This window comes from Centroberyx affinis, unplaced genomic scaffold (genome assembly GCF_046629955.1).
Source record: "Centroberyx affinis isolate AG114_WGS23_722 - 3 ecotype Tasmania unplaced genomic scaffold, CSIRO-AGI_Caff_v1 ptg001586l_1, whole genome shotgun sequence".
NCBI lineage: Eukaryota > Metazoa > Chordata > Actinopteri > Beryciformes > Berycidae > Centroberyx > Centroberyx affinis.
This window is the reverse complement of record NW_027280036.1, coordinates 61313-85825: the sequence shown is the minus strand read 5'-3', so window position 1 is coordinate 85825 and position 24513 is coordinate 61313. Positions and strand designations below refer to the sequence as shown.

The window sequence follows — 24513 nt, the reverse complement described above, 5'->3', positions numbered from 1 at the left end:
TGTGTGTGTGCTGCAAAAATAAACTGTCATGCATTTCTGAGCCTTCTGGACGGCGTTTTTCTGTCAAAGAAAATGTAGCAGACTAAACTACCCTATGATGGGCTGGGGACTGTCTCCTGCATGAGTCATCCTAATTGGCCTGCTACTATTGGTAATACTGAGGACTGAGAACAGGGAGATCTGGAGCCAGATATGGAGAAAACTAAAGTTACAACACACCTCACCTGTCTGCATGTTATCTGTGATGATGGAGTGGAGGAATATTTTCTGGACAACAAGATGAGACTGATCAGGAGGGCTTAGGGTCGATTCACATGCAGCGCTCTAAAAACGCTTGGAAAACGCGAGGCGCGCTGAGTGGACAGTGAACACAGAAAGTTTATCAAGTGCGCTTGGCGTTGCCAAGCAACCAAAGACTTACTAACCAAAAACTTCACACGTTTGTTAGTAGTTATCTGAAATAATGGATTACCATCGCAGTAAAACTGTCGTAGTAGCTTTACTTCTTGATCTACATGTGGAGCAGAAAGATCTCGCCATGAATACATCCCTCTCTCTTTCTATGTGACATGCGGTGCGGTTGTGGCAGGTGAACCGGCCCTGAGCTTTTTTTTTTTTTTTTTTACATCTTTATTGACAATAGAAATCACATACAAACAAAGAAGTCATTAATACAGACAAAACAACATCAGAGCCAGGGGGAATCTTCTAAGTGAAAACATTAAACAAGAACACAAATAGATGGTTTTGCATCTTCTTATTTTTTGAGTTAAAAATGGTTTTAAATAGTGTTTGGTTTCATTTTCAAATACTATAAATAAAGGTTTAGAATGGCTAAATTTGGATTTATAAATATGAAATTTTGCTAAAATAATCATCAAATTGATTATATATAATTCTTTAAGTGTATTACTATTGTTATTGTAGATACCAAACAGTACAGTTTCCCAGTAAAGAGACAAGTCAGAGTGAATGTTGTCAACAATATACCGGGATACGTCTTTCCAAAATTTGTTAGTGTAGGGACATTGCCAGAACAGATGCAGCATTGTTTCTGGGTACATTTCACACAATGAACAGTTAACACAAATGTCTTTCTTAAACTTAAGAAGATAATGACTTGCAGGATAATATCTATGTATGATTTTGAAAGAAACTTATATTTGTATGGAAGATTCCAGATATTTTTCCAATTCAAGTTATCAACAAATCTAGACCAATAGGATACAACAGAAGGAGTACTTGTAATATCTTTTTGAAATAATGAACGTATGTTACGATTATTATTTCATAAAGTAGTAGTCAGGCAGACACTACCCACTGAAGTTACCTTAGGGTCAAGTGTTGGTAAGCAAACTGGTCTTTCTGCCCCTTTTAGGAGGATTAGAATTCCAGAAGGAATAGCATCCATAACCGTGGCAAACTCCTTTGGGGTAACAGGAATGCCAAAAGTATCAAGGAATTCAGAGTAGCTCAATAGCAGTCCATTAACATTAATTAATTGGTTTACTAGAATTATATTATTGTTAAACCAGTTTGGATAGAATAAGGATCTAGTTTTAAACATAGAACCGGCCCTGAGCGTCTGTCACCGGGAGGAACTATTCTACGTAAGGTCTCGCGGTAGTAGCGCTTCCTGGTTACCAAGGGAACGAGAACTTGAAAAGTTGCGCTTGCCTGCTGCCTTTTGCCCGGCGAAATGAACACATAACAACCTTACCATTGTAATTTGCAGGTGACTGAGCATGCTTGCAGCTGTGTCCTTAATTACGGGAATGTAGAGTTATACATCCATGTTCAGCGTTATCGTGCATTCACGCCGGAGTTGGTACGTTAGTTAGCCAGCTAACATTAGCTTTAGCAAGCTAACGTTACCATAGCTAGTATTAACGTTGTAGCTAGCGAGCGGTGCATTTGATTGTTGTTTGTGCTCCTTATTTTTAACGCCGACGTTACAAGCTCCTTCGACCTGGGCAACTGTTTGTTAGATTTTCGGCTAATTTAAAGTAAGTTAATTCTGAGTGTATGTCTTGTGTGTTTACTGTTACACCTGTTAAGATAACGTTACCATGTTAATATAGGCAGGCAAGCCCTCTCTTCTTCTTAATGTTAACCAACTTGCCGGTAGGCTTGGTTAGGGTTAGGGCTATTGACAGTTCGCGCGAAAATTCAATAACTTAGTGGCTCCACTAGCCAAAACTGGGGCAACCTACACCAAGCTACTAATAACGTTAGTATATTATCCAACCAACTATCCAGTACATGCAAACTAGTCAGATAGTCTCGCTTTATTCATTGACTGTACTGGATATATTTCTCGGATCCCGTGAATTATAGTCTGAATATGTTTAACTAACTCGTGTACTGTATTCTTCTTTGTCTACACAGGTGCTCTAGTAGAGTAGCCAGTAGGTGATATTCTTCAAAATGCCGTCTCCACAAGTCCTCCAGCCAGTTCTTAAAATGAAGGTGGATGAGCTTTTCCTCAACTGGTTGAGTGAGCCCGCCACCCAGTCAGTCCTCAAAGATTACCTCGACCTTATCAAGAGTGGACAAAACATTGATTTGGGGTGTGTGGACGGCAAGGACAAAAGGTTGTTGACCTTCAATGAGAACAACAATGTGGCATCCCAGAGGAACCTGGCAGAGAGGAAGCCTGCTCCCCTCGGTACTCCCTCCAGTCCCCCGTCCACCCACACGCTGCCCTCTGGGAGTAGCAGTAACGCCAGGGTGACAGGACCCAGTGGCAGAGTTCTAAGGAGGTCTGTCAGCACAAAGAAGGTAAAACTACCTAGATCATCTGTTATCTTATCCAAACTGTTATGAAACAGCTTCACATGTTTAAACAAGATTTCAGAGAGATTATGCCACAGGGCTTTCACCTAAGCTTACACTCAATAACAGCAGCAACAGGGTGTGTCTGTCTGTTAGTTTCTGTCTGTTGGAGTGTGTGTCACCTGAGAGTGTGTGGCAAAATCACACAGTTTCAGCATGCTCTGTCTGCCTGGCAGAAAGTATATCAGCACAATCTGTGCTACAGTTGTGCACCTTTGGCACAGAGATAGAATCAACACATTGTCACCTTGAGATGGACTACCTGGCATTTGTTTACCTTTGTTGCTGAAATGGAATTGGTTTTGAAAAAGTAAATTCCAAATCTGCCAACCTGGCTACCATACTACTATGGCCTGCCCATCCACTCCTGCTAATATATCCAATCAGGCATTCCAGGCGAAGCAGTCTGAGTTACTGATTGTTTATGTGGGTTCTAGATAAACACACTTGGACCTAATTCCAGCTATAGATGTGTCATCTTGGATCTTTATTTTCCCAGTCTTGCCACAAGAGGTTGCTGAGTAGCCTACAGCAGCAAAGGCAGTGAAGGGATGTCCACTCCTCTGCACCATCATAATGGCCTAGATGGAGCCTCCATGTCTGTAAGCATATGTAGTGACTATTAGGCAAATTCTTTCCAAATGTTCAGGCCTCACCCATGACTTAGTGTGGTATGAGAAGTGGGAGCATCCAGGCTATCCCTGGCACTCTAATAACCCCCCCTAGCCTGTGTTTTGTGTCTGGCCTTGCAGGGCCAGGCATGCTCTGATTGGGGTCTCCAGAGGTAAATAGGATTTTGCTGGGGACTCCTTCAATTATAGACTAGATCAGGTAGTAGAAAACAATTAACATGCTCAATATATTTTGTGTGTGTGTGCCTGTTTGAGGACTCCCACTTCCTCCAAGCTGAGAAGTGCAGGCACAAGTGTGGCCTGGTGGTAGACTGTGGACATTAGTGTATGTGATGACAGTGAGACAGCCAGACAGCTGGTGGCATGTGCTCTCAGACACTCCACCTTCTACATGTTGTTGACATGTTGAGGGCAGGCGAGAGGAGGCACTCAGTTCATCACTGATGGGTCTTCTGTTCTCTCTCAGATCAAAACACCGGGGTTGGAGAACTAGACCTGAAGTCAGACTTTGAGCAAGATATTTGTCTGTTTAGAGGTGCCTGTCAATGGTGCCCAACTGTACTACACATGAGATTTAGATGGCTCTTTTGTAAAATAATCCATTGAGTCCTAGCACTTTTTGGACAACACACAAACATAGCCTAGCCAGGATCTTTTTGTGACATTCACATTCAAATAAATAGTCCCCATTATTAGGTTGTCAAAGTGAGAAAGCAATAGAAAAGGCAAAACCATTTTTCTGTGAAGAAAACTGACCACAGGAGTAAGGGAACAGAATAGAAGACCAGCATTGCAACAGTAGCATTCAGGCTCCATTGAGGATTTCAGATAACTGTATTTTCTCATGAGAGACATCTGTTGGCAATGAATCTCTGCCATGAGCTCTCTCCCTTTCTGTCTGTCTGTGACCCAGTGTTTCCCACACATAGACTTTACTTGGGCGGGCCGCCCAGGTATATTAACGGCCGCCAAAGTATATTTTGCGACCCATTTTAGCATTATTTTATGTTTATTTTTTTATCCGTCTGAGAGAACAACGCCATCCGCGATCAGTTAACTAGTGGACCATCTCCCCTCGCTCTACCCCTCCAGGGTTTCCCACACATAGAAAACTTTGTGGCGGGCTGCCACAATATCAGCACTGACCACCACAAATTTTCAATTTATTATTTATTTATTTATTTTCACTATTTAATCGTAGAACTGCATGTAGCGCATTGATTTGCTCAGCCCGTAATTGCTGAGGAGGAGCAGGGACAGTCTGGACCAGAGGAGCTGCTGAGCAGTAAAACAGAGTAGATAATAATGTCAAAGGCTAGTAATTTAACGATGTAAAGATACAGGTGAAACTGACAGCACAGAGAGATGTAGCATGGCAGAGTGGCAGAAAAGCAGATTTCTCTGTAAAAGGGGTCTCATTTCTATTCTTCACCTTGTAGACAAAAGCAAGCAACAAACAGAACAGTGTAGCACTGTTTATATTTTTAAGTTATGTTATCTTTGACACAAAGTACTTATATAGATATATACAGGTTAGTTATTTGTTTGACAAATGGAACTATTTAAAATGGAGTACATTAGATAATTTTTCAGCCATCCAGGTAATGGGATCCTTTATTGATATTAGCCTATATATTGACAATATAAGAGAATACAAGAATAACCCCCCCCCCCCCCCCCCCTCCCCTTGCGAACCCACCTACCACCACAAATACATTCGAATTCTGTGGGAAACAAAAAGTAAAATAGCGAGAGATTTGACAGATGTGTGCAAGCTTTTTGATTTTCACATCCATGTCTCTTTACTCTAAGCTTCCCACTGACCTTCTGCCCCAATTACAGCCCCCCTGCATGCACCCCCACTTAATTTGGAGCAACTGCTGCACAGTTTGTATATTCTGCTGTGACGTGTGATGGCGTGTGGTGCCTACACTGTGTCACACCATATTAAAGGGTTTGTGATCTGGTATAAAGTAATACTTCTATTTAAAGACAGCCAAATGAATTCCTGCATACAAATACATTCTTCAAAGGATTAGTTAAAAATTCAATTAACGTCATGCTGACGCTGCCCGGAACAGCTGGTCCAACTTTGACACCAGACACTGATATAGATAACCTTGGTTCTCTTGTGTTGGCATTAGATACCCAGAACTGAGCCTGTGAGATGAGGTGTGGCAGCACATTCATCCTCTGTGTAATTCACTGTAAAACTACTCCTATCAGATGCTGGTCATTGTCAGAATAGGCAACGGTTGATCATTCACTCACGCTATGTTCGTATTGGCTCCTAATGAAGGCTTGGCTTTCAGTTCTCCTATGTAGATCAACACCTATGCTGTGTTATGAGTGGAATAGTAGTGAATAGTTTTGTAAGAAAATTGACTTTCTTCTGTCCTTTTATCCTCCTCTGTGGATTTGGAATTCCAGGCTATTTCTCAAGGTGTCTTTTTATAACACGCTTGGTTGAGCTCAGCAACCTTCAAGCTATTTGAGGCAGGGGTCAAGGGTCATATTATCGGTTGCCTGACCTATCAGAGAGACCAAAGTGCTAAACTGTTTCCTGCAAGTGCTTTTTATTAAAGGGTAACTTCGGTATTTTTCAACCTGGACCCTATTTTCCCAACTGCGGGTGTCTAAGAAACTAATGGGGACAACAATTTTTGAAATTGGTCCAGTATTGAGCGAGATCGCTTCAGCCGGCAGCCGCGAAACAGGCTGCAATGTAATCCGACGGGGCAAATGCGCACCGTCAATGTACGTCCACTAAAAATGCTTGTTTTTGCCACTGACTGGCTCAGATTGTTATTATAAGTGTATGACACAATATGGAAAGGACCCTATACAGAAATGAAACGTACTTCCTTACCTTTAGCTTGATCCCGTCTGTGTGTAACCAAGTCTCGCCCAAGTCCCGCGAGAGCTTAGTTGTTGCAGGAAGTCACCTGTGGAAACGTGAGTGAGAGTTGGAGAGAGGAGTGCCACCGGGAGGAGTTTGTTGTGTTGGAGTACAGAGATCGTAGCTTAGCGTTATCTAAAAGATCTAAATAAAAAAATAAAAAAAAAAACAATGGTTCGTGTTTGCGCATTTCCGAATTGTGCCAACAAAATGTCGCGCAACACTTCGCGCAGCTTTCACAGACTGCCTTTGTTGGATAGTGACACGCTGAAGTTGTGGCTAGTTGTGCTACAAATGGATGCCAACACTCCTGTCCATACACTGCGCCTTGCAGACCATCGGGTCTGCAGTGACCATTTTGACCGGTATGACTACAGCCAGCCAAAGAGGAGACGAAATCCTATCCCAAAGCACTTTTTCCTAAAGAAAAATGCTGTCCCAAGAGTGGAGAGACCTGCTCCAGACAGAGTGGAGGTAATGTTATTAGCTAAAGTTATTGCGTTGTCCTGGCATCAGTACACACGGCAAAAACAATCACTAAACTAGAAAGGCACTCGGAGAGCGCAGACCTCCGCCAAGGTTCATGCTATTATTGTTTGTTCGTGAGTCGGATCCAGATCCGCTCCAAAATTTAATGGGTTCTTCCTTGGCCCATGCTACACACTTCCACCAAGTTTCATGAAAATCGGGCCAGTATTTTTTCCGTAATCCTGCTGACAGACAAACAAACAAACGGCACCGAAAACATAACCTCCTTGGCGGAGCTAGCCAGTAGTATGTGTAAAATATCAACTGAGTCATGATTGATTATAAAATATGTATATAGATTCATTTCCCCTTTTCAGCAGTTGACATTCATAATAATACAATAAGTGATATCAACAAGCTGAAATTATCTGTGTAATATTGTTGCCAAAGTGTGTGTGCGTGGTGTAAAAATGTCATATTTATGCTTATCTATTATACGACCTATAAGACTACTTTTATGCCTACATTTGTATATCCTATACATTAGCAGATAGGCTATCATAGAGATACTTACTGGCAATGAATGATGATGGTAGCTCTTCAATGAGTAGGAGCTCTTCATCCGTATACTCTGGCTCAAATAAATACGGGCCGCCATCGAATTCAAAGGCCTCTTCCACGTTGTCGAAATCAGGTAAATATTCAGTCATGACTTAGAAAATCTTTTAGATAACACTGAGCTACGATCTCTGTACTCCAACACAACAAACTCCTCCCGGTGGCACTCCTCTCTCCAACTCTCACTCACGTTTCCACAGGTGACTTCCTGCAACAACTAAGCTCTCGCGGGACTTGGGCGAGACTTGGTTACACACAGACGGGATCAAGCTAAAGGTAAGGAAGTACGTTTCATTTCTGTATAGGGTCCTTTCCATATTGTGTCAGACACTTATAATAACAATCTGAGCCAGTCAGTGGCAAAAACAAGCATTTTTAGTGGACGTACATTGACGGTGCGCATTTGCCCCGTCGGATTACATTGCAGCCTGTTTCGCGGCTGCCGGCTGAAGCGATCTCGCTCAATACTGGACCAATTTCAAAAATTGTTGTCCCCATTAGTTTCTTAGACACCCGCAGTTGGGAAAATAGGGTCCAGGTTGAAAAATACCGAAGTTACCCTTTAACAAGCCTTGGTCACTTGGGAGTGTAAAGTGAACAATTGGAAAGCTCTGGCTTTGAGCAAGGGCCCAACCCTTATATTGGCATGTCAGTATTGTCTGATCTAGGCCTTATATATTGGTATTGATGTTCCACCAGTGTATTGGTAAGATCAGCGCAAAGAAATATGAGATTTCGGCACAGATAGGCCTACATATGGATATTTCTAAAAATATTTATTTTTTACATTTACCGTACGCTAGACCTTTTGAGAGGTACTATTCTGAACAAAAACCAATGTGTTTTACAATTCTGTCTAAAAATTTGGTCTAATATTTCAGATGTTAGGCTAATTGTCTTACCCAATTATTGGGATCAGTATGCATGTTGTTTGGGCTTCTTTTAGCGTAAGTCCTCAATGACTGTTGAGCTTCACTGCATTGTACACTTACATAATAACATCTATGTTTTCCAGCCTGCCCAGGATATGGATTTATATTCTTTCTTACATCTACATTATCCTGTATCTGTAGCTTGTCTGTAGCTCATTTGGTTAGTGCTCTGACCCGTTGCTCCACTTATGGTGTCATGTAGGCTGTATAGATTTTTCAACAAACCTCCATGATAACTGTGTCAGAGTCTGCTATTACATTATCATTCTTATGCAAGCCAGCTGATCTGCTCACATCATGTTCTGCATGCTGGCCCATCCCTAAGCCCACCATGTTGCCAGTGAAGTGGGCCCTATTTTTGGCCCAGGTTCACATGTATCCCAAATCCCTGTCTCAGACATCAGATTGGGGAGGATCGAGCTGGGGCTTTCTGGATTTCACTGTTGCACCAGTGCAGTGCCCATGCTGTGTACCAGTTCTGGCTTTTTTCCTACTGCTGTGAGACAGTTTGTGTAGCATATCTCACTGGCTCCATCATGTTAGTAATGCTGATACTGTAGCCAGCAGAACTCAATAGTGGAATGCCATGTATGCTTGTATTGACAGGTTGGGGAAAGCCCTGAGGGGACAATTTTGATTAGGTTTGCCCACTCTTGTGTAATATATTTCTTTCTACTGTAGCTGCCCTGCATGTTCTCTCTTTAATATCAATGGTTATAGAACACACAATAGCAACAACTTTGACTTCCGAGTTGGTAGCAGCTGGAGGGAAATACTACCTCAGTTCCTTGTGCTCTGTGACCCTTGGCTTTCTGTGAATAGGCAGTTGACTGCTGGAAATTATGACATCTAGACCCGTCACTGGTCAGTAAGACCAGACAGTCCATTTTATAATCTCATCTGTTATGTAATGAACTGAACATGGCTGGACACATGTCTGGGCACAAATCAGATTTTGGAGTTTTCAGATTAGACATATTGTTGGGTCAGCCTCAAATCTGTTGCATTTCTGTCTGTTACAGTGACCCATTATGGTGTGGTCAGTCTTGCTTAGCAGCCCGTCTGTGGGCCCTGATTGATAGTTGCCTCTGAGGGTGCTGTTGTTTGGACAGCCTGCCAACAATGGCCCTAGGCTGAATTGATGAATGGTGATGCTCACTGTCCATTCTAGTTTTCCTAAGGGCACATGCTTCATACCATCCTGTAGTAAGCTTCCATTCAGAACCTGTGTGTGTGTGTGTGTGTGTGTGTGTGTGTGTGTGTGTGTGTGTGTGTGTGTGTGTGTGTGTGTGTGTGTGTGTGTGTGTGTGTGTGTGTGTGTGTGTGTGTGTGTGTGTGTGTGTGTGTGTGTGTGTGTGTGTGTGTGTGTGTGTGTGTGTGTGTGTGTGTGTGTGTGTGTTGAGAGAGTCACTGTTGGCTACCCTCTTGGAGACTGAGCTCTAATTCTCTGTCCACACTGCAGCTCATACCACGTGTGCCTGTATTTTAAACCACTGAGGGGCTGTTGTCACATATGTAAACCAACAGATCATTATCCTTACCGTGTTATAATACCTGTGTTTATGGAACAAACTTAAGATTTTGTTGCTCCAACACAAACACGGACCGAACAGTATTATGTGTGCACTGACAGATTCATGTGATCTACCAGGTTTTATTTTGGCCTTGGTGCTTTCCTTTTCATATTTGGTTTGAATTGACGAGCATCAACAAAAGGCAGCCGGCGTGAAGAGCCATCATACAAACGGCTTATCAAGCACGTGCAGTGTCCTGTGTGGGGGATAACAGGAAGTGGGTTTGAGCTGAAACCAGTGGAAGAATGTGGACTCTGTGATCCTGTCATCTAAAAATACTTATCATTTGAGTCCGGGTGTGCTTTCAGCTTCTCTGTACAATACCGCACTCACGCACACCAATATAGGTTTATTTACATATACCTACATTGTGTACCTACATTTTTTTTATACATAACGCTAATGCACACATCTCTATACCTTTTCTTCTTAATTAGATGTGTTTGTAGAACAACAATAGGTATTCAGGCACAGGTCTCTCCCAATGCGTCAGCCCGGCCCTCCTCCCAGCGAAGGCAACCCCAGTGCCGTTAGATCAGTGCATTTATGGAGAATTGATGTAATTGCTGTCAGTCCAGGACAGGAGCGATGGGAAGCGGATGTTTGTGTGAGGACTAAAGATACACCCTTGTTTCTCCAGATCTGGTTTCTTGGGTTGCCCAAACAGCGCTTGCTGGTGCTTTTAATAGGCACCGACTGGTTTGGCCATCATTCTTTGAATTTGACACTTCCCCCCATTACGCCAACTTGGGCCCATCAACTATAATAAGATGTGGAATGGCTGGCAGCCCAAGCCTGCGAAGGGAAGGCAAAACAAAGAAAGACGCACCACCAGAGTGGATGCAGAATAGTTGATGTATGCCTTTTTAGTTGTGTACTCATCCTGTGGTGATTTGGCCTACACCCTTGTCAGCTCCTTTTCAGGAAAACTAAGTAGTCCTTCACGGGTTCATTTCTTTAATTGCCCATGCCTTATAAATTTGATTTGGTATCTTTGTCCAAGTGATTTATACTCTGTCAGGCAGATTCAGTAAAGTAACAGGGTGGCGTTCATTAAAGTCCATCAATTATAGTTGCTGAAATTACATAGAAAGGATGAGTTTGAATTTTTCCCGCTAACAGCTGGATGTACTGGCCAGTGAAGGGGGATCCAGCTTGCAGGGCTCAGGGCAGAAGCAAAGTGTTCTCTCAAGCATTAGGTAATGTGGGAACTGTTCAGGGGGGATGCCAGTGAATATGAGCAATGTGTCATCTTGGCATTGAGCTGCATCCCCTACAGTGGGATCTGTGGCTGCTGCAAGCCGGAACAACAGGTCTGTCTCTTTACATAACCTTCCATGAGCGCTGAGGAATGCAAATTGGAAAGGGCAGATCCACCACACACACCCCTCCCATCCCATGCGTACACTCACTGACTCTCGCACACACAAACACACACTCACACTCCTTATCTCCTCAGTAGCTTTGAGGCTAGGGCTCCCTGACCCCACGCAGTGTGTGTTCATGTTGTGTAGAGACTGGGACAGAGCAGCAGGCAGAGCTGAATTTGTGCAGCCGGATCTGGAATGAGAGAGAGTCACAGCAGCAGCTGCTCCCCTGCATTAAGAGGCTCTCACTCTGACATAGGACAAGCACTGGGACACAGAGGACTTCTGCTGCTGCCACTGCCTTCTGCTTACAGAACTGACACTAACTACAACTGTGTGATTTGTACAACCGGGAGGATAATATTAGATTGAGTGTTGTGTGTGTGTGCCCCATCCTGTCTGGCGCGAGGATGAGGATGAAGGAGCTGTCTCTACGTCAGGACCCTGACCTGAGGAAGGAGTTGGCTCTGCTGGCACGCGGTTGTGACTTTGTCCTGCCCTCCCGATTCAAGAAGAGGCTCAGAGCCTTCCAACAAGGACAGGCAGGTGTTTTTACTGAGTCTACAACCACACAGGCTTTTCTGGTCTGTCTGCCAATGGGCAGGACAGATATTCATGGGTTTCTAGTTAATGACTCTTTGTTAAAAGGTTCAAGGTAGGCTGATGGTCATGGTAAACTTAGCTTGTTGCATTGCAGTACAGATCTGTTACAGACCACTGTTAAACTATTACAGTTGTAGTTATTCCTTTCTGTTGCCAATTGCTCATTATGAAGTGGAACTGTAGTAGTCGAAGCTAGCTGTGGTATTGGCTGTAATCCTACCTGGTCTGCAACACACAGGACAGATCAGTAGTTACATCACTTTTTCTTCTGTTGACAACATTGAAAAGTTTAATCAAGGAGCTACCACATACTGTATACAATGGCTTGTAAAAAGCAAATGTTGTGTCACCACCATCAACTCTTGTTGGAAGATTACTGCTGTGGTGGTGTTTTTTTGTTTTGGGTACCCTTCATTTGAGACATTTCAGACAAGAGATGAAGTGAGCCCTAGTTCTAGGATGAAGTTTGTCCTTGGCAACTATGTTGTGCTCAACTGCTTTGCTGTCCCCGGTCGGACTGCACTGTTGTGAATGTGCAGAATATCATGGGGCTTAGCAGTTGTGCTTAGGAGCTCTGCTAGCGGTTAGCATGAAGGGAGAGAGAGGGGGACTGTGCATGCAGGGCAGCAGGAGATGTTTATGTCCTTTTATAGCCATGGCTGACACCCGCACACATAGGACAGAGGAGAGCAGAGGATCAGCAGCATTTATCACTCAGCATGTTACACTGAGCAGAATCCCACTGACAGAATACAACAGAACATTTCCAAACAGTCAACGCTAACACACACATACTATACAAAGGCCCCTCCAGATGGAAGAGATAGACATGGATAGATGTATCTCCCATATGATTTTAAGATTTAGGATGATATTGTTCTGAAATCTTAGTAAGGAGTAAGATGCTGTTGCAGACCTGATTATGTGTGTATTTATCAGCTCTAACCTTAGGCGCTAACCATGGGTAGGTTGTGCAAGACCAAACACATGGTATTTTTATCTCTTAGCAGTGGACTGTGTGGGTTTGTTTATGTGCTTTTTAAAGGCCATGGAGAATGATCCAGTGGGCAAATTCTTGAGTCATGTAAATAGTCTTTGGGAATGAGGTAATGATTAAGAGCAATGCATCCACTAACCAAACTGTTTTTAGCAACTGGCTTATATGTGCAACATTACAACACACACATTTGGATTGGCTTTTTATGTGTGTGTGGATACGAATACTTCTTCACCGATGCAAAACTAACAGCTTTGCATGTTGGTACCGTCGTGGTCCTTCTTGGCTGACACAGAGTGGAGATTGGGTCATTGAATATGATATTCTAACAGTATGTTGGCTATGCTCAGTAGGTCTTTGTAAATCATACTGGTATGGAATCAAATTGATCATGACAGGTAGGCCTGGGCCTAATGTTATTGCATGATGTCATTGTTGTTAGACTTTAAAGGAGAGATTGGTTTCCACTGTCATGGTTATAGAACTTAATAGCTCATGGTGCAAATACCCAGAGCCCTTGCAGACAAAGCTGTCATTTTGGGTCCAAGGTGGAAGCAGTTTTACGGACGGACACACACACTCACAGCTGTGTGCAAGCTCTGACATACTTGGGGGTTTTAAGTTACTGAGGACTGCGGCACTTTGGAATGACATTCATAGGAGTTAGTTGGGATTGAGCCGGACAGATACAGGGAGCAGAGAGAAATTGAGCTCAGCCTTGTATCCAGTAATGGCTCATAGACAACAGACCTCTAACCCCTACTGAACCTCCTGTCTACAATACAAACTTAACCCACACAGAGCACATGCCTGCCTTGCTTCTATCTCCAGAGCTGTCATTAGCAACTGCTGTTTGCCTGCAATCAGGCCTGCTGTTTAAATCCAGCCAAGGTGGCTCCACTCATTTTATCTGCGTCTCTGTCGCTCACTTGCTCACTTTCTCTCTGAGGCATGCGTGTTCTCTCTTGTCATGGACACGGAGACATTGTAGTTATGTAGTCATTTGTTTCAACTTCTGGGTTACACACACACGTATACACACACATTCCTCTTTTTCTGCCTCTGAGCCCTAAGCCAAAAGCATCATTATTATCTGTCCACACTCCACAAGTTTCACCAGATCTATTTATTTGATCAGGGATGCCTGACAGTATTGCCTAAGAAAAGTAGGCTGAGTGACTCTTTTGACCTTTTTATGTTGGTGGAGTCATGCTGAAGTTAAGAGAAGTAATGTTGCTTAACCAAGAATCAGTTGTTCAGTCTGGAACAACCTGACCTCAGCCGCGGTTATTGTATACTCAGGAATGTCGTTGTGTATGCCTGTAGTCTGTGTATTCACATGTGGTTATCTTATCATATAAAATAAACAGATCAATAGTTCTGTCAGTAGATGTTATGTTTAGACCTTATTTCCAAATGATGTCCTCAGCCCTATCCAGTGATATATTATCCTGTATTTCCCTTGAATCCCTGACTCTCATCGACATAATTTGATGAATAATGCCATTCATTAGTTACAAACAGTGCTAGGTCTATCATGGTTTTCAGCACTCGGCCAAAGTGATTGTCAATGGTCCATTCTACATATGCCAATGTCAGTTGACACATCTTAATTGAAATCTATTACAGATAAATGGATAATGGTCAGGGATGGCAGGGAATGATTTGCTGAGCAAACATAACTCTTCCCTAATGGTCCTGGGGGGAGCTGAGAGGTGCGGTTGCATGAGTGTTTACTAGAGTTCGCCAAGGCAAGCCTTAGCACATGCTGGAGTGCTTGGGTGTGAAGTGCTAGCATATGCTAGCATCGGTGGCTAACAGTTTATTTCTGTCCTGTCTGTCTCAGGCCCAGGTGAAGACGGAGGAGCCCGTCACCACAGCGCTGAGTGAAAGCATTCCAAAGTTCTACTTCCCGCGGGGCCGGCCCAAAGCCAACCTCAACATCGACAGCCTCATTTCCAAGATTGAGAAAATATTTTCCCAATTCCCCAATGAAAGGGCCACCATTGAGGAAATGGGGCAGGTTGCCAAGGTGAGAATGTGATTTGTAGCGTGGAGGCTCCGCTGCCACCCAGCTAATTATTTTCATTAGCGCTATTTAGTCCCCAACTTTACGAATGTTTGCTGCTTTTAAACCCCATGGAAAATATTATCTCTGTTTCCCTGAGGAATGTGAGCAATGGCCTGAGGGGAACCTGAGTGTAGAGACAAATGACAGCTAGGTTTCCTCAGGGAAGTCTTTGAGTGAAGCAACGTTGCAATTTTCAACACAGTGTTATGTGTCATTGTGCTGCTCTCTGCTGTATTGAAAGAGGGTATGAAATGTGTATCTAGGAACTTTGAGATTTTTGTTTAAAAGTAATTTTTTGTCTCCCACTTCTTTACACCCATACACACCACTCCCTCTCTCCTCCTTCCTCGTCTCCATAGGCCTGTGAGTGTCCTTTCTACTGGAAAGCTCCATTGTTCTGCTCGGCTGGAGGCGACAGGACGGGCTTCGTGTCCGTTCACAAGTTTGTGGCCATGTGGAGAAAGTAAGACAATGGCTCCTCTCATCCTCAGTGGACCACGGGGACACTCACTCACACCCGACTGGCCTATACAATCTCCTCTAAACAATGATGACCACTCGCTGGGGATCAGAGACAGTGCATGCAGCTATCTTCTATTATGGCTTTTCCCTTTTCAGTTAGAACAGAAAACAGAAATCACTGATCACAAAAGCGTCACTAACGGCCACAAGGGAATAGTCGCCATGCATATACATGAATGAAAAAGTCTATTCTCTGTCTTTCTGTCTGAATTTGAAAAGAATACCATAGGCTCTTGTAATGGGTGTGTGTGCTCTTGGCTGTGTGCTGAATGCTGTTGTGTGCAATAGGCATGCTGTAGTATTAATGTGTGAGCCTCCAGAGAGCCAGACTGGCCTGCCCTTTGACTTAAGCTCATGACTGAGCCGTTCTTAGACGAGAGGCCACAGCAGACTCTTGCATTATTTCACCATCGCTGCCATAACACTCCGGGCTTATAATCACCCCAGCAGCAATTCAGAATCCTAATTTCAGAATGCATTATACCTGCACTAGCACTTTTGAGGGGAACAGTTTCAGACTTTCAGGATAGAAGAAAGTAAAAGAGGGAGTAACCTTGCAACCATCTGTTCTCTCTTTTCCTCTCCAGAACTCTGCAGACCTGTCACGACGACGCTTCTAAATTTGTGCACCTCTTGGCCAAGCCTGGCTGTAATTACCTGGAACAAGAGGACTTTATTCCATTCCTGCAGGTACAGGCTGCAGCACACCCAGGGAGAGGGCTGGGCTTGGCAACATGGGATGGGTTGGCTTGGGTGGTGGGAACTGGAGTTAATTTTTGGACTGCCCTGCTGAGCTAGTGGACTTTTTATGTGTTGGAGGACTAATTCAGGGACAGCACTGTAAGCCAATAGTATGGGGAGGGGGAGTACACTAAAGGGATAGTACTAGACTCCACTGATGCAGGACATAAGCTCAGCAGAAATTAACTAGGAGATGGAAATGGGTGTTATATGCAATATACATATTAGAGCAGCAAAATTAAAATTTTTCCCAGAAAACAAGGATACAAATTCATCATCTTGTTTCATAAGGATAGGCAAATTGACTGTTTGGTCAGTCTTATCATGTAGATTTGCTGTGCTGGCTGTTTGTATTCTCATTCTGCCTGGCAAGCTGTTGGTGCACCACATTGGCCCCGCCCTACACCTGATTCATTTTCATGCTGGCAGGAGCGGCTGAGCTGAGCCGGACACCCGTTAGCATACCGGCAGAGATGCCTTCTGGCACACGCCGTTTAATTTGTATTGTGCCGCTCGCCGAATCGCCTTTGACTGTTGTGATGAATGAAAGCCGGATTGCAGTGGAGTAGATTTGACTGTCCCCGCCTGTTTCCTCTGCCCTGTGATTTATGTGTTTTTCTATGATTTAATTTCTCACAGGAAGAGTCAAAGAGGCACAAAGGCCGCCCCAAAATAAGGCCTTTTAATTTCATTGCCGCCTTCGCATTTATGTCAACATTTCATTCCCCCAGCAGAAAAGAAGGGGGGTAGAATAAAGAAAAGGCATGAGGGCATTTCATGGCAAGGATATAGCTACAGTTCATTTGAGATGCAGCACACCCCATGAAAGACCCTGTGACTTTATGGCATGGGAAAGGAGAGCAGGCTAGGAGCAGTGTAGCCTTTTCTCTAGCCTTCCCCCCCATCTCTCTGCCGACTCAGAAAGGGTTAAACTCATCTCAAAACCGTTTGACCCAGTGTTTTCAGACTTCAAACGTAACATTTAAATTTGATGGCCTCTCACAACAAGGCCTGCAGCTTTTTTCATATAGCTGAATTTATAAAGCGTATGGCATGACAGATTGATGTAGACAGACACTGACAACTTCTGATGTTTGAATAAGTATGCATTCCCTGCCTACTCACAATTTAATGTGCACTGTCTAGCAAAAAAGACAGACAGATGTGGTTTGTCTGTTCACTCTTCTCTGGAAGTAACTGAACATATGTATTATCATAGTGGGCACAGCATGTCATTGTCCCTTTTTTTTTTCTGTGTGTGTTTTTTGGTGTTTGTGATGGAAATGAGACAGACGTGCAATGGAGACAAAGTGGGCTGACTTTACTTTGTGTTCCTTAGGATGTGGTGAACTCTCACGCAGGCCTGGCCTTCCTAAAGGAGGCATCAGACTTTCACTCACGCTACATTACCACGGTGAGAGACCAGCAATACATACACAGACAGAAGGACACTATCATAACACAAATGATCCAATGCACAATTACAGTTGGTAAACAATTTTCTGCCAAGTATATCATCTAGAGACGGTTGTTCCATGAAAACTGCGCTGCATTGACAGCATTTTGCTCATGCATTATTTGGTTGTGCCTTGCAACACTTTGAACTGCTTGTGTGTGATTGTCAGGTGATTCAGAGGATATTCTACACTGTGAACCGGTCGTGGACTGGCAGGATCACATGCTCAGAGCTCAGGAAAAGCAACTTTCTTCAGGTTGGACGCAACTCTAAAAACTTTTGCAGACCAATCTTACTGTTGTTTTTTCAGTCCGGTTCCTGTTTATCACTTTTGTTTGTGCTGTGTCTTCAGTTAACCGATTCAATTTAGGGTTTAAAGTAGATGTCTCTACATCTTCACATTTCTCTCATTTTCTTTTTCCTCTTTTATTGAAATCCATTTCTTGTGTATTTTACTTGTGCATTTGGCTGTCTTAAAAAGATTACTGTTCTCAGTTTGTGTGTTTTACTTGTGCATATTGCTCTCTTAAAAAGATAAAAAGATTATTGTTCTCAGTTTCTGTATTTAAATAAAACTGCCAGTCACACTCAGAAAAAAAAACTTTGGTCGCATTGCTGAAAAGTTGCATCATGACTTTCCTTCCTGCTGTCCCAGAACGTGGCCTTGCTGGAGCAAGAGGAAGATGTGAATCAGCTGATGGAGTTCTTCTCCTATGAACATTTCTATGTTATCTACTGCAAGTTCTGGGAGCTGGACACTGACCATGACCTCTACATAGACCAGAGGGACCTGGCACGGCACAATGACCAAGGTACGTATTTTCAAATATTTCACAGCATTTGGTGTAACGTGCATGGAGGAGCAGGTTAACACCAGATGGGTGGGATTTACCTTATCAGAACAATTTACATAGCCTCAAGTAAGTTGTCAGTCACAGAGATGCACACTAAATTAACTTTCCTGTAACCTCCTTGGCTCTTGTTGTATTGTCCTGTGTGGCAAACCAAAATCAGTAGGCTGAAACTAACGGTAGAAAGTATTTGAAATTGCTATTTGGCCCTGGTCTAGCATTCACACACAAACACATATTCAAGAAAAAAGACTTGCCTTCGACGCTTCCTCCCCACACACTCCACGCCACATGTTCTTGGTTGATGGTCTATGAGTGAGGCAGGGGAAATGAGACACAAGATCAATAAGAGAGCAGCATATATACTCTGGTCGAATGACGCCATGTCTGGAACAATTACTACCACTGCATGGTCAAAATGATGACCAGAGGATTTATGGTATTGTCAAGATAAAAAAGAACCACACTTTCCAATGATCTGGATTTACAGTCTGTGAGAATGGATTAAATGTGTTGTGAAAGAGTTGTACATTAACTGAAAAAGCAGTTGTCCGAGAGAAAAATGGTATTCAACAGCTTGTATTATAAATAATCTCTATGCTTTATGTTTTTTCCAGCCATGTCCCATAAGATGATCGAAAGAATATTCTCAGGAACAGTAACAAGGTAAGTGAAATATGGCTTGGAGTTTAAAGGATGCACAAGTCCTTTTGATGCTCCAGGCATAAGTAGCAAACAAGACAGAGGACATTTATAGAAGTGAGTCACTGCGTATTGCCAGCTTTAATAGTGATTGTGTGGTTTACTCCATCAGGGACAGACGGGTGTATAAGGAGGGGCGGTTGAGTTATGCTGATTTCGTGTGGTTCCTCATCTCTGAGGAGGACAAGAAGAGTGACACAAGGTATCCAGACACACAGCTACACCAACTGTCTTCATGTTTCCCTCTCTTTGCATTAATCAACACTCACATGCATCCCTCCCACTCTAACTCTTTCCTTTTCTCTGTGTCCAGTATAGAGTACTGGTTCCGCTGTATGGACCTGGACGGGGATGGAGTGCTCAGTATGTACGAGCTGGAGTACTTCTACGAGGAGCAGTGTCAGAAGCTGGAGACCATGGCCATCGAGCCCCTGCCCTTCGAGGACTGCCTCTGCCAAATGCTCGACCTCGTCAAGCCAGAGGTTGAAGGTCAGACCCTCTTTACATGTACACACACCCTCAGACATACACACCACACCAGAGAGTCTGACATATTCAGCTTTTTCCATAGTGCCATGTTCAGGCCAGGCCATTGATCATCGACTGAGGGAACAGTCATAGATGAGAGCTTGATTGATCTAGACTGGCCTGCTGCCAGCTGTTGGTGTCATCTACCCTGTCAACAACTTCCCTCCAGCACTTAGGCTTTAACAGTATGCTGTTTAGAAGACACTCATCCACAGGGCGTGTGTGCATGTTAAGTATGGATAGCCACAGCAAGAATTTGACCCGTAGTGGAATTAGTGGCATGCTATACTAGCGTAGTTATAGCTTGTAATATGAGATGTAACCACTTCTTCACTGGGTATTTTAGGCTGACGTTTTCCTCTAACATTTATGCCGCCTACAGACTGAAAAGCTTTTAAAATCTTAACAGACTGAAAACAGAGAGCATTTCTCATTAAACGACAGGCTTCAGCAGATTTTAGTCTGTTGTACAGGTGTATAAATTTGAAGACTAGCTGGAGATACGGATCTTACATTTGACTACAAAGAGCATCACATAATACACAAATCTGACAAGCCTCTGATGGGGTTCACCGACAGAGCCCCACAACACTCAGATTGATGGAGTGCTCACATTAGCCTAGAGGCTCGAACAGCCTAGCCACTCTCAAGGAATGCAGAATTCAGAAGAAGTAGTATTTGACCCCCTAGACACCTTTTGATCTGATTAATAATGACTTTCGTACTCTGATGTGAAGCCTGCTGCCAGAAACTTAGGAGAACAGTTTAAAAAGTGGCACAGTTTTGATTCCTTTGTCTGAAAACAATTTCCAAAATTAAGCCGTTTTTATCATAGTCATCTGAAGTAAGTCATTCATGCTTTTATCTCCTTATGTTCAGACTACTGTAACTCTTAATACTGTAACTCTTTATTCTGGAATCAGTCAAAGTATCTTTCACATCTCGTTGGCTCGAAATGCAGCAGCTACGATTTTAACTGACAAAATCCTTCACTCCAATTCTGGCATTGCTTCAGCAGTTTCCTGTTGGGTTTAGAATTGATTTAAAGGACAATTCTGGTTATTTTCCACCAGTTCCTTATTTTCCTATTTTTTACCATCATTAATTGTGTTTTCATCACTGTAGAGCGTTCATAGCTCCAGGTCAGCGGGAGCGCTGCAGTTCCAACACACATGCACAGGGCCAAAGCGCTAGTCTTCTACAGTTGAATCTAAAAGCGATTAAAACACGTCAAACTTATTTTTACATACTTGCTTTTATGTGGTGTCTTTTATCCTGTTGTTTTTATTCCATTATTTTTACCCTTTGTTTTTATCCTTTTATCTTGTGGTGCCTTCTTGTTGCACTTGCTTTAATTTATTTAATGAGTTTGGTGTTTGCTTTTATTTGATTGTTAAAGCACTTTGTAAACTCTGTTTAAAAAAAAAAAAAAACAGTACAACACCAAATGTGGACAGGCAGAAATTCGCTCTCTTCTTGTTGTGTTTTTGTAATTTTTTATTTATTTATTTTTATCCGCCCCTGTCTGAAGCTCAGCACTATTTGTTTTGTTGTCCATTTCACACTACCAGTTATGAATCCTGGAAATTAAGTTTGAAATACTGTGGTCCCGACCAGTCTGCAGCCTGATCAGTAGGCAAGAGATCCTGAACCCCTCTCACACTACAAGATGGGTTAAGCTGACCATCTTGAAAGCTAGGCTAAATGGCAAAATCAGGCTATAATTCGGCTAAAAGTTATGTTGAGAGAACCCGGTATTAGTTGAATAAAACCTGTGACATGAACCAGCTGTGACTGGTTATGTTTGGGAAACAGTCTAAAAGTGGCCTTTTTTGTCCCCTCCAGGTAAGATCACTCTGCGGGACCTTAAGAGGTGCAAGCTGTCCCACATATTCTTCGATACGTTCTTCAACATCGAGAAGTACCTGGACCACGAGCAGAAGGACCCCTTCTCTGTTGTAAGGGTAATGTTGAATTGCGATAGGATGTCATCATACTTGGGACAGTTTTATGACCCCTTGTTTCCTGTGAGGAGTCAGGTGCATCATGTAATTTCTCTGTCGTGTTTTTAAGGAGGTGGAGACAGAGGGCCAGGAGGTTTCTGACTGGGAGAAGTACGCTGCAGAGGAGTATGACATCCTGGTGGCCGAGGAGGCTGCCAACGATCAGTGCAACGAAGTGTAAGGCTGATTTTGCTTGACGATTATGGCCACAATGATAATCCTGATTATTTTGCTAGATATTGTGATCACAACTATTAATCATTATTATTAGTCTCTGATTTGAGGAATGCAACTATTTGGACTTTTGTTGTCTTCTGTTAGCATCTTGAGTATCTCTAAGTACATCAGACATTCTAAATTAAATTAAATGTTTAATTATTGCTGATGGGCCACTATTACATGATTATTAACTGTGGAAACTTAAATTGCAATATACAATTACACACGATTAATTGTGCGGCCCCAATTTGAGACCCCATTTACTTATCAATCACCCAATAGAAGACCTTCAGTTTCTTTTAAATGGAAAGACAGTGATGGTTTATTTCTAAATTAAAGTACACTTTGATGACACTTAAAAAACACAACTTAAACTGTTTTTGAAGTAGGTCTAAGGTCAGCCAAGGACCAAGTCATTTCTTAATAATTAGACTTTACTATTTAACTGGACAATTACTATAAATGTACATAAGAAGCTGACACAATTTGACGTGTCATTGCTAAGACTTGGGTTTATGTGCAGCAGTAGAGCCCCTCTGAGAGGGATTTAGTGATAGATGAGGCTGTTGACAGGTATGTTGTGTGGCGGTTTTAGGAACACCACTGACTTCTAAAGACAGGCCGCTAACCAGGGCAGGTAAGAGACTCAGGGCACCAGCAGGGTCAAAGCATTCTCCTCCTCTCTCTCTCCAGGCTTGTCTAGTCTTAAACCCACTCCTAGCTTCCACCCGCACCCCACCGATCCAAACGTATTGTTAGCAGCAGTAAGCTGTTGTTTGTAGGCCAGCATGCTATCAGGTGTAGACGGCCATGTTTAGGAGCTGGGAGTCTGTTTTTGAACCAGACTGCTGAGTTCTTATCCCTCCTCTTCTCAAAAGCGCCACTCTTGCACCATCTCTGTTCGTCCCTTCATGTGGTGCTCCTGTGTCTTGTCAGTCACACTCGTTTAATTCTATAATGAGAATTTCCTCTGTCTTAACATGGTGATCCTTCTGCATTACCTACTCTGGTGAATGTGTTTGAATGATCCTCATGACATATTTCACCTTGTATTTCCTCTCAGCCACTTTGTTTCAGAATCAGTGTATTGTTTTTGTCAACAGATATTGAACCCAAGCTGTCTATCCATGTGATACCATATTGATCCATTTCTCTGTGTGTCTGTGTAGGTACGATAACCCTTTGAGCCCCTTAGGGCAGCACATCTCCAGTGAGCTGGGTCTGAGGACAAAGAGACACTTCTTTGAGATCCCCAGTCCACACTGCAACATGGACCTGGATGAATATGAATATGAGGATGACTTTGAATGACCCATGACCCCGTAACTTTATGTCACAAACCTGCTGAGCACCGGGCAGCACTCCAAGGGATGGAGAACAAACAGCAGCGTCAGCGGTTGAACCGCACCAAGCCAGAGATACACAGATTCAGGTCAGGTTCCCATCCTGCACGACAGGACACCCTTCATCCAGTAGGGGGTGAATGCCAAACCAGAAGAAACACTTAGAGCACCGGAGGGACAAATGGACACTTAATCACACAGGTGACTACGTATGACACAGTCAACCACAAGAGAAGGAAATGCCAAGCACTGGACAAGAAGTACAGAGTAGACAGTCTGGGGCGGGAAGGTAATTTCTGTCACTGCCAGATGTTTTAATGTTCTCACCTTTCGCACTAAAGAGGGTCACCACAGCTGACCTCATAACCTCACAAACAAGTTCACCCTTCTTTTGCTCCATGCTCCCATCTTTACTCTTAAAAGTTATGTAAGCCGATGTTTTGCAACAGTAATGTTTGGGGCGGGTGTTGTCATGTGAACACCAGTATCAAGCAATGGAGGGAGGCTCCTAGTTCCCACTGAGCTAAACCACATTCATGTCACACTCTGAACTGGAGCTCCCCGAGGCGCACATGAATTATTGGACAGAAGCCATTTTAATTTGATGCAAGGTTTGAACTAATTATCATTTGAGGATATTGGCCAATCTTACATTCCAGACATGATAACTGAAGGTTCACTGTAAGACTGTAAATTCTGTCATAGTTGGTTGGAAAGAGAGCTGGAGGTTACTGTAAATGCCAAACAAGCCACAGTTGGGCCTGCTGTATACACACAAGCACACAGTCAAGACGGCCACACACAGAGTGCATGTTGTACAAGAATGTGTTCATTTATACAGCTTCATCTTCAGTAAGATGTTGACTTCTGTGTGAGACGGGGTTATATAAATTATTAGATATATTTATAAATAGGTGTAAATATTTATTTTGTGCTTGCTGTGTTGTAAATGATTTGGCCAAATGTTTTAGACAAATTATGTCTCGTTTTGTTTTGTTTTTTTCTATCTAAAAAAAAGTACTTGATTTGAATGTACTTTGATACAGGGCCGAAGGAACCAATTTTTAAATGTCTTGTTTTTCTTTCAATAAACGCTTATTGCCTTAGTTAATGGAAGAGAGTGTCAATAAAAATAGATCTTCCAGTTTCTAT

The 24513-nt window shown here is 43.0% G+C and overlaps 1 protein-coding gene across 4 annotated transcripts; it reads left to right on the top strand.

Annotated features, from left to right (window-relative positions):
* Positions 1–1653: 1653 nt before the first annotated feature.
* ppp2r3b (protein phosphatase 2, regulatory subunit B'', beta) lies at positions 1654–24489 on the top strand. Of its 4 annotated transcripts, XM_071527915.1 has the most exons (15): positions 1654–1735; positions 2389–2781; positions 14772–14957; positions 15356–15459; positions 16106–16208; positions 17599–17673; positions 17885–17971; positions 18371–18527; positions 19184–19232; positions 19381–19470; positions 19582–19757; positions 21642–21760; positions 21870–21976; positions 22614–22655; positions 23188–23326. In XM_071527915.1, exons 2-14 carry the CDS (start codon positions 2428–2430, stop codon positions 22630–22632), a joined length of 1626 nt encoding a protein of 541 aa, XP_071384016.1. In that variant the 5' UTR covers positions 1654–1735; positions 2389–2427; the 3' UTR covers positions 22633–22655; positions 23188–23326. The 4 variants fall into 4 exon arrangements, with proteins under 4 accessions (XP_071384016.1, XP_071384015.1, XP_071384013.1 ...); XM_071527914.1 differs by lacking the exon at positions 22614–22655 and having other exon boundaries at positions 21642–21754; positions 23188–24489; XM_071527912.1 differs by lacking the exon at positions 22614–22655 and having other exon boundaries at positions 23188–24489.
* The last annotated feature ends 24 nt before the right edge of the window (positions 24490–24513 follow it).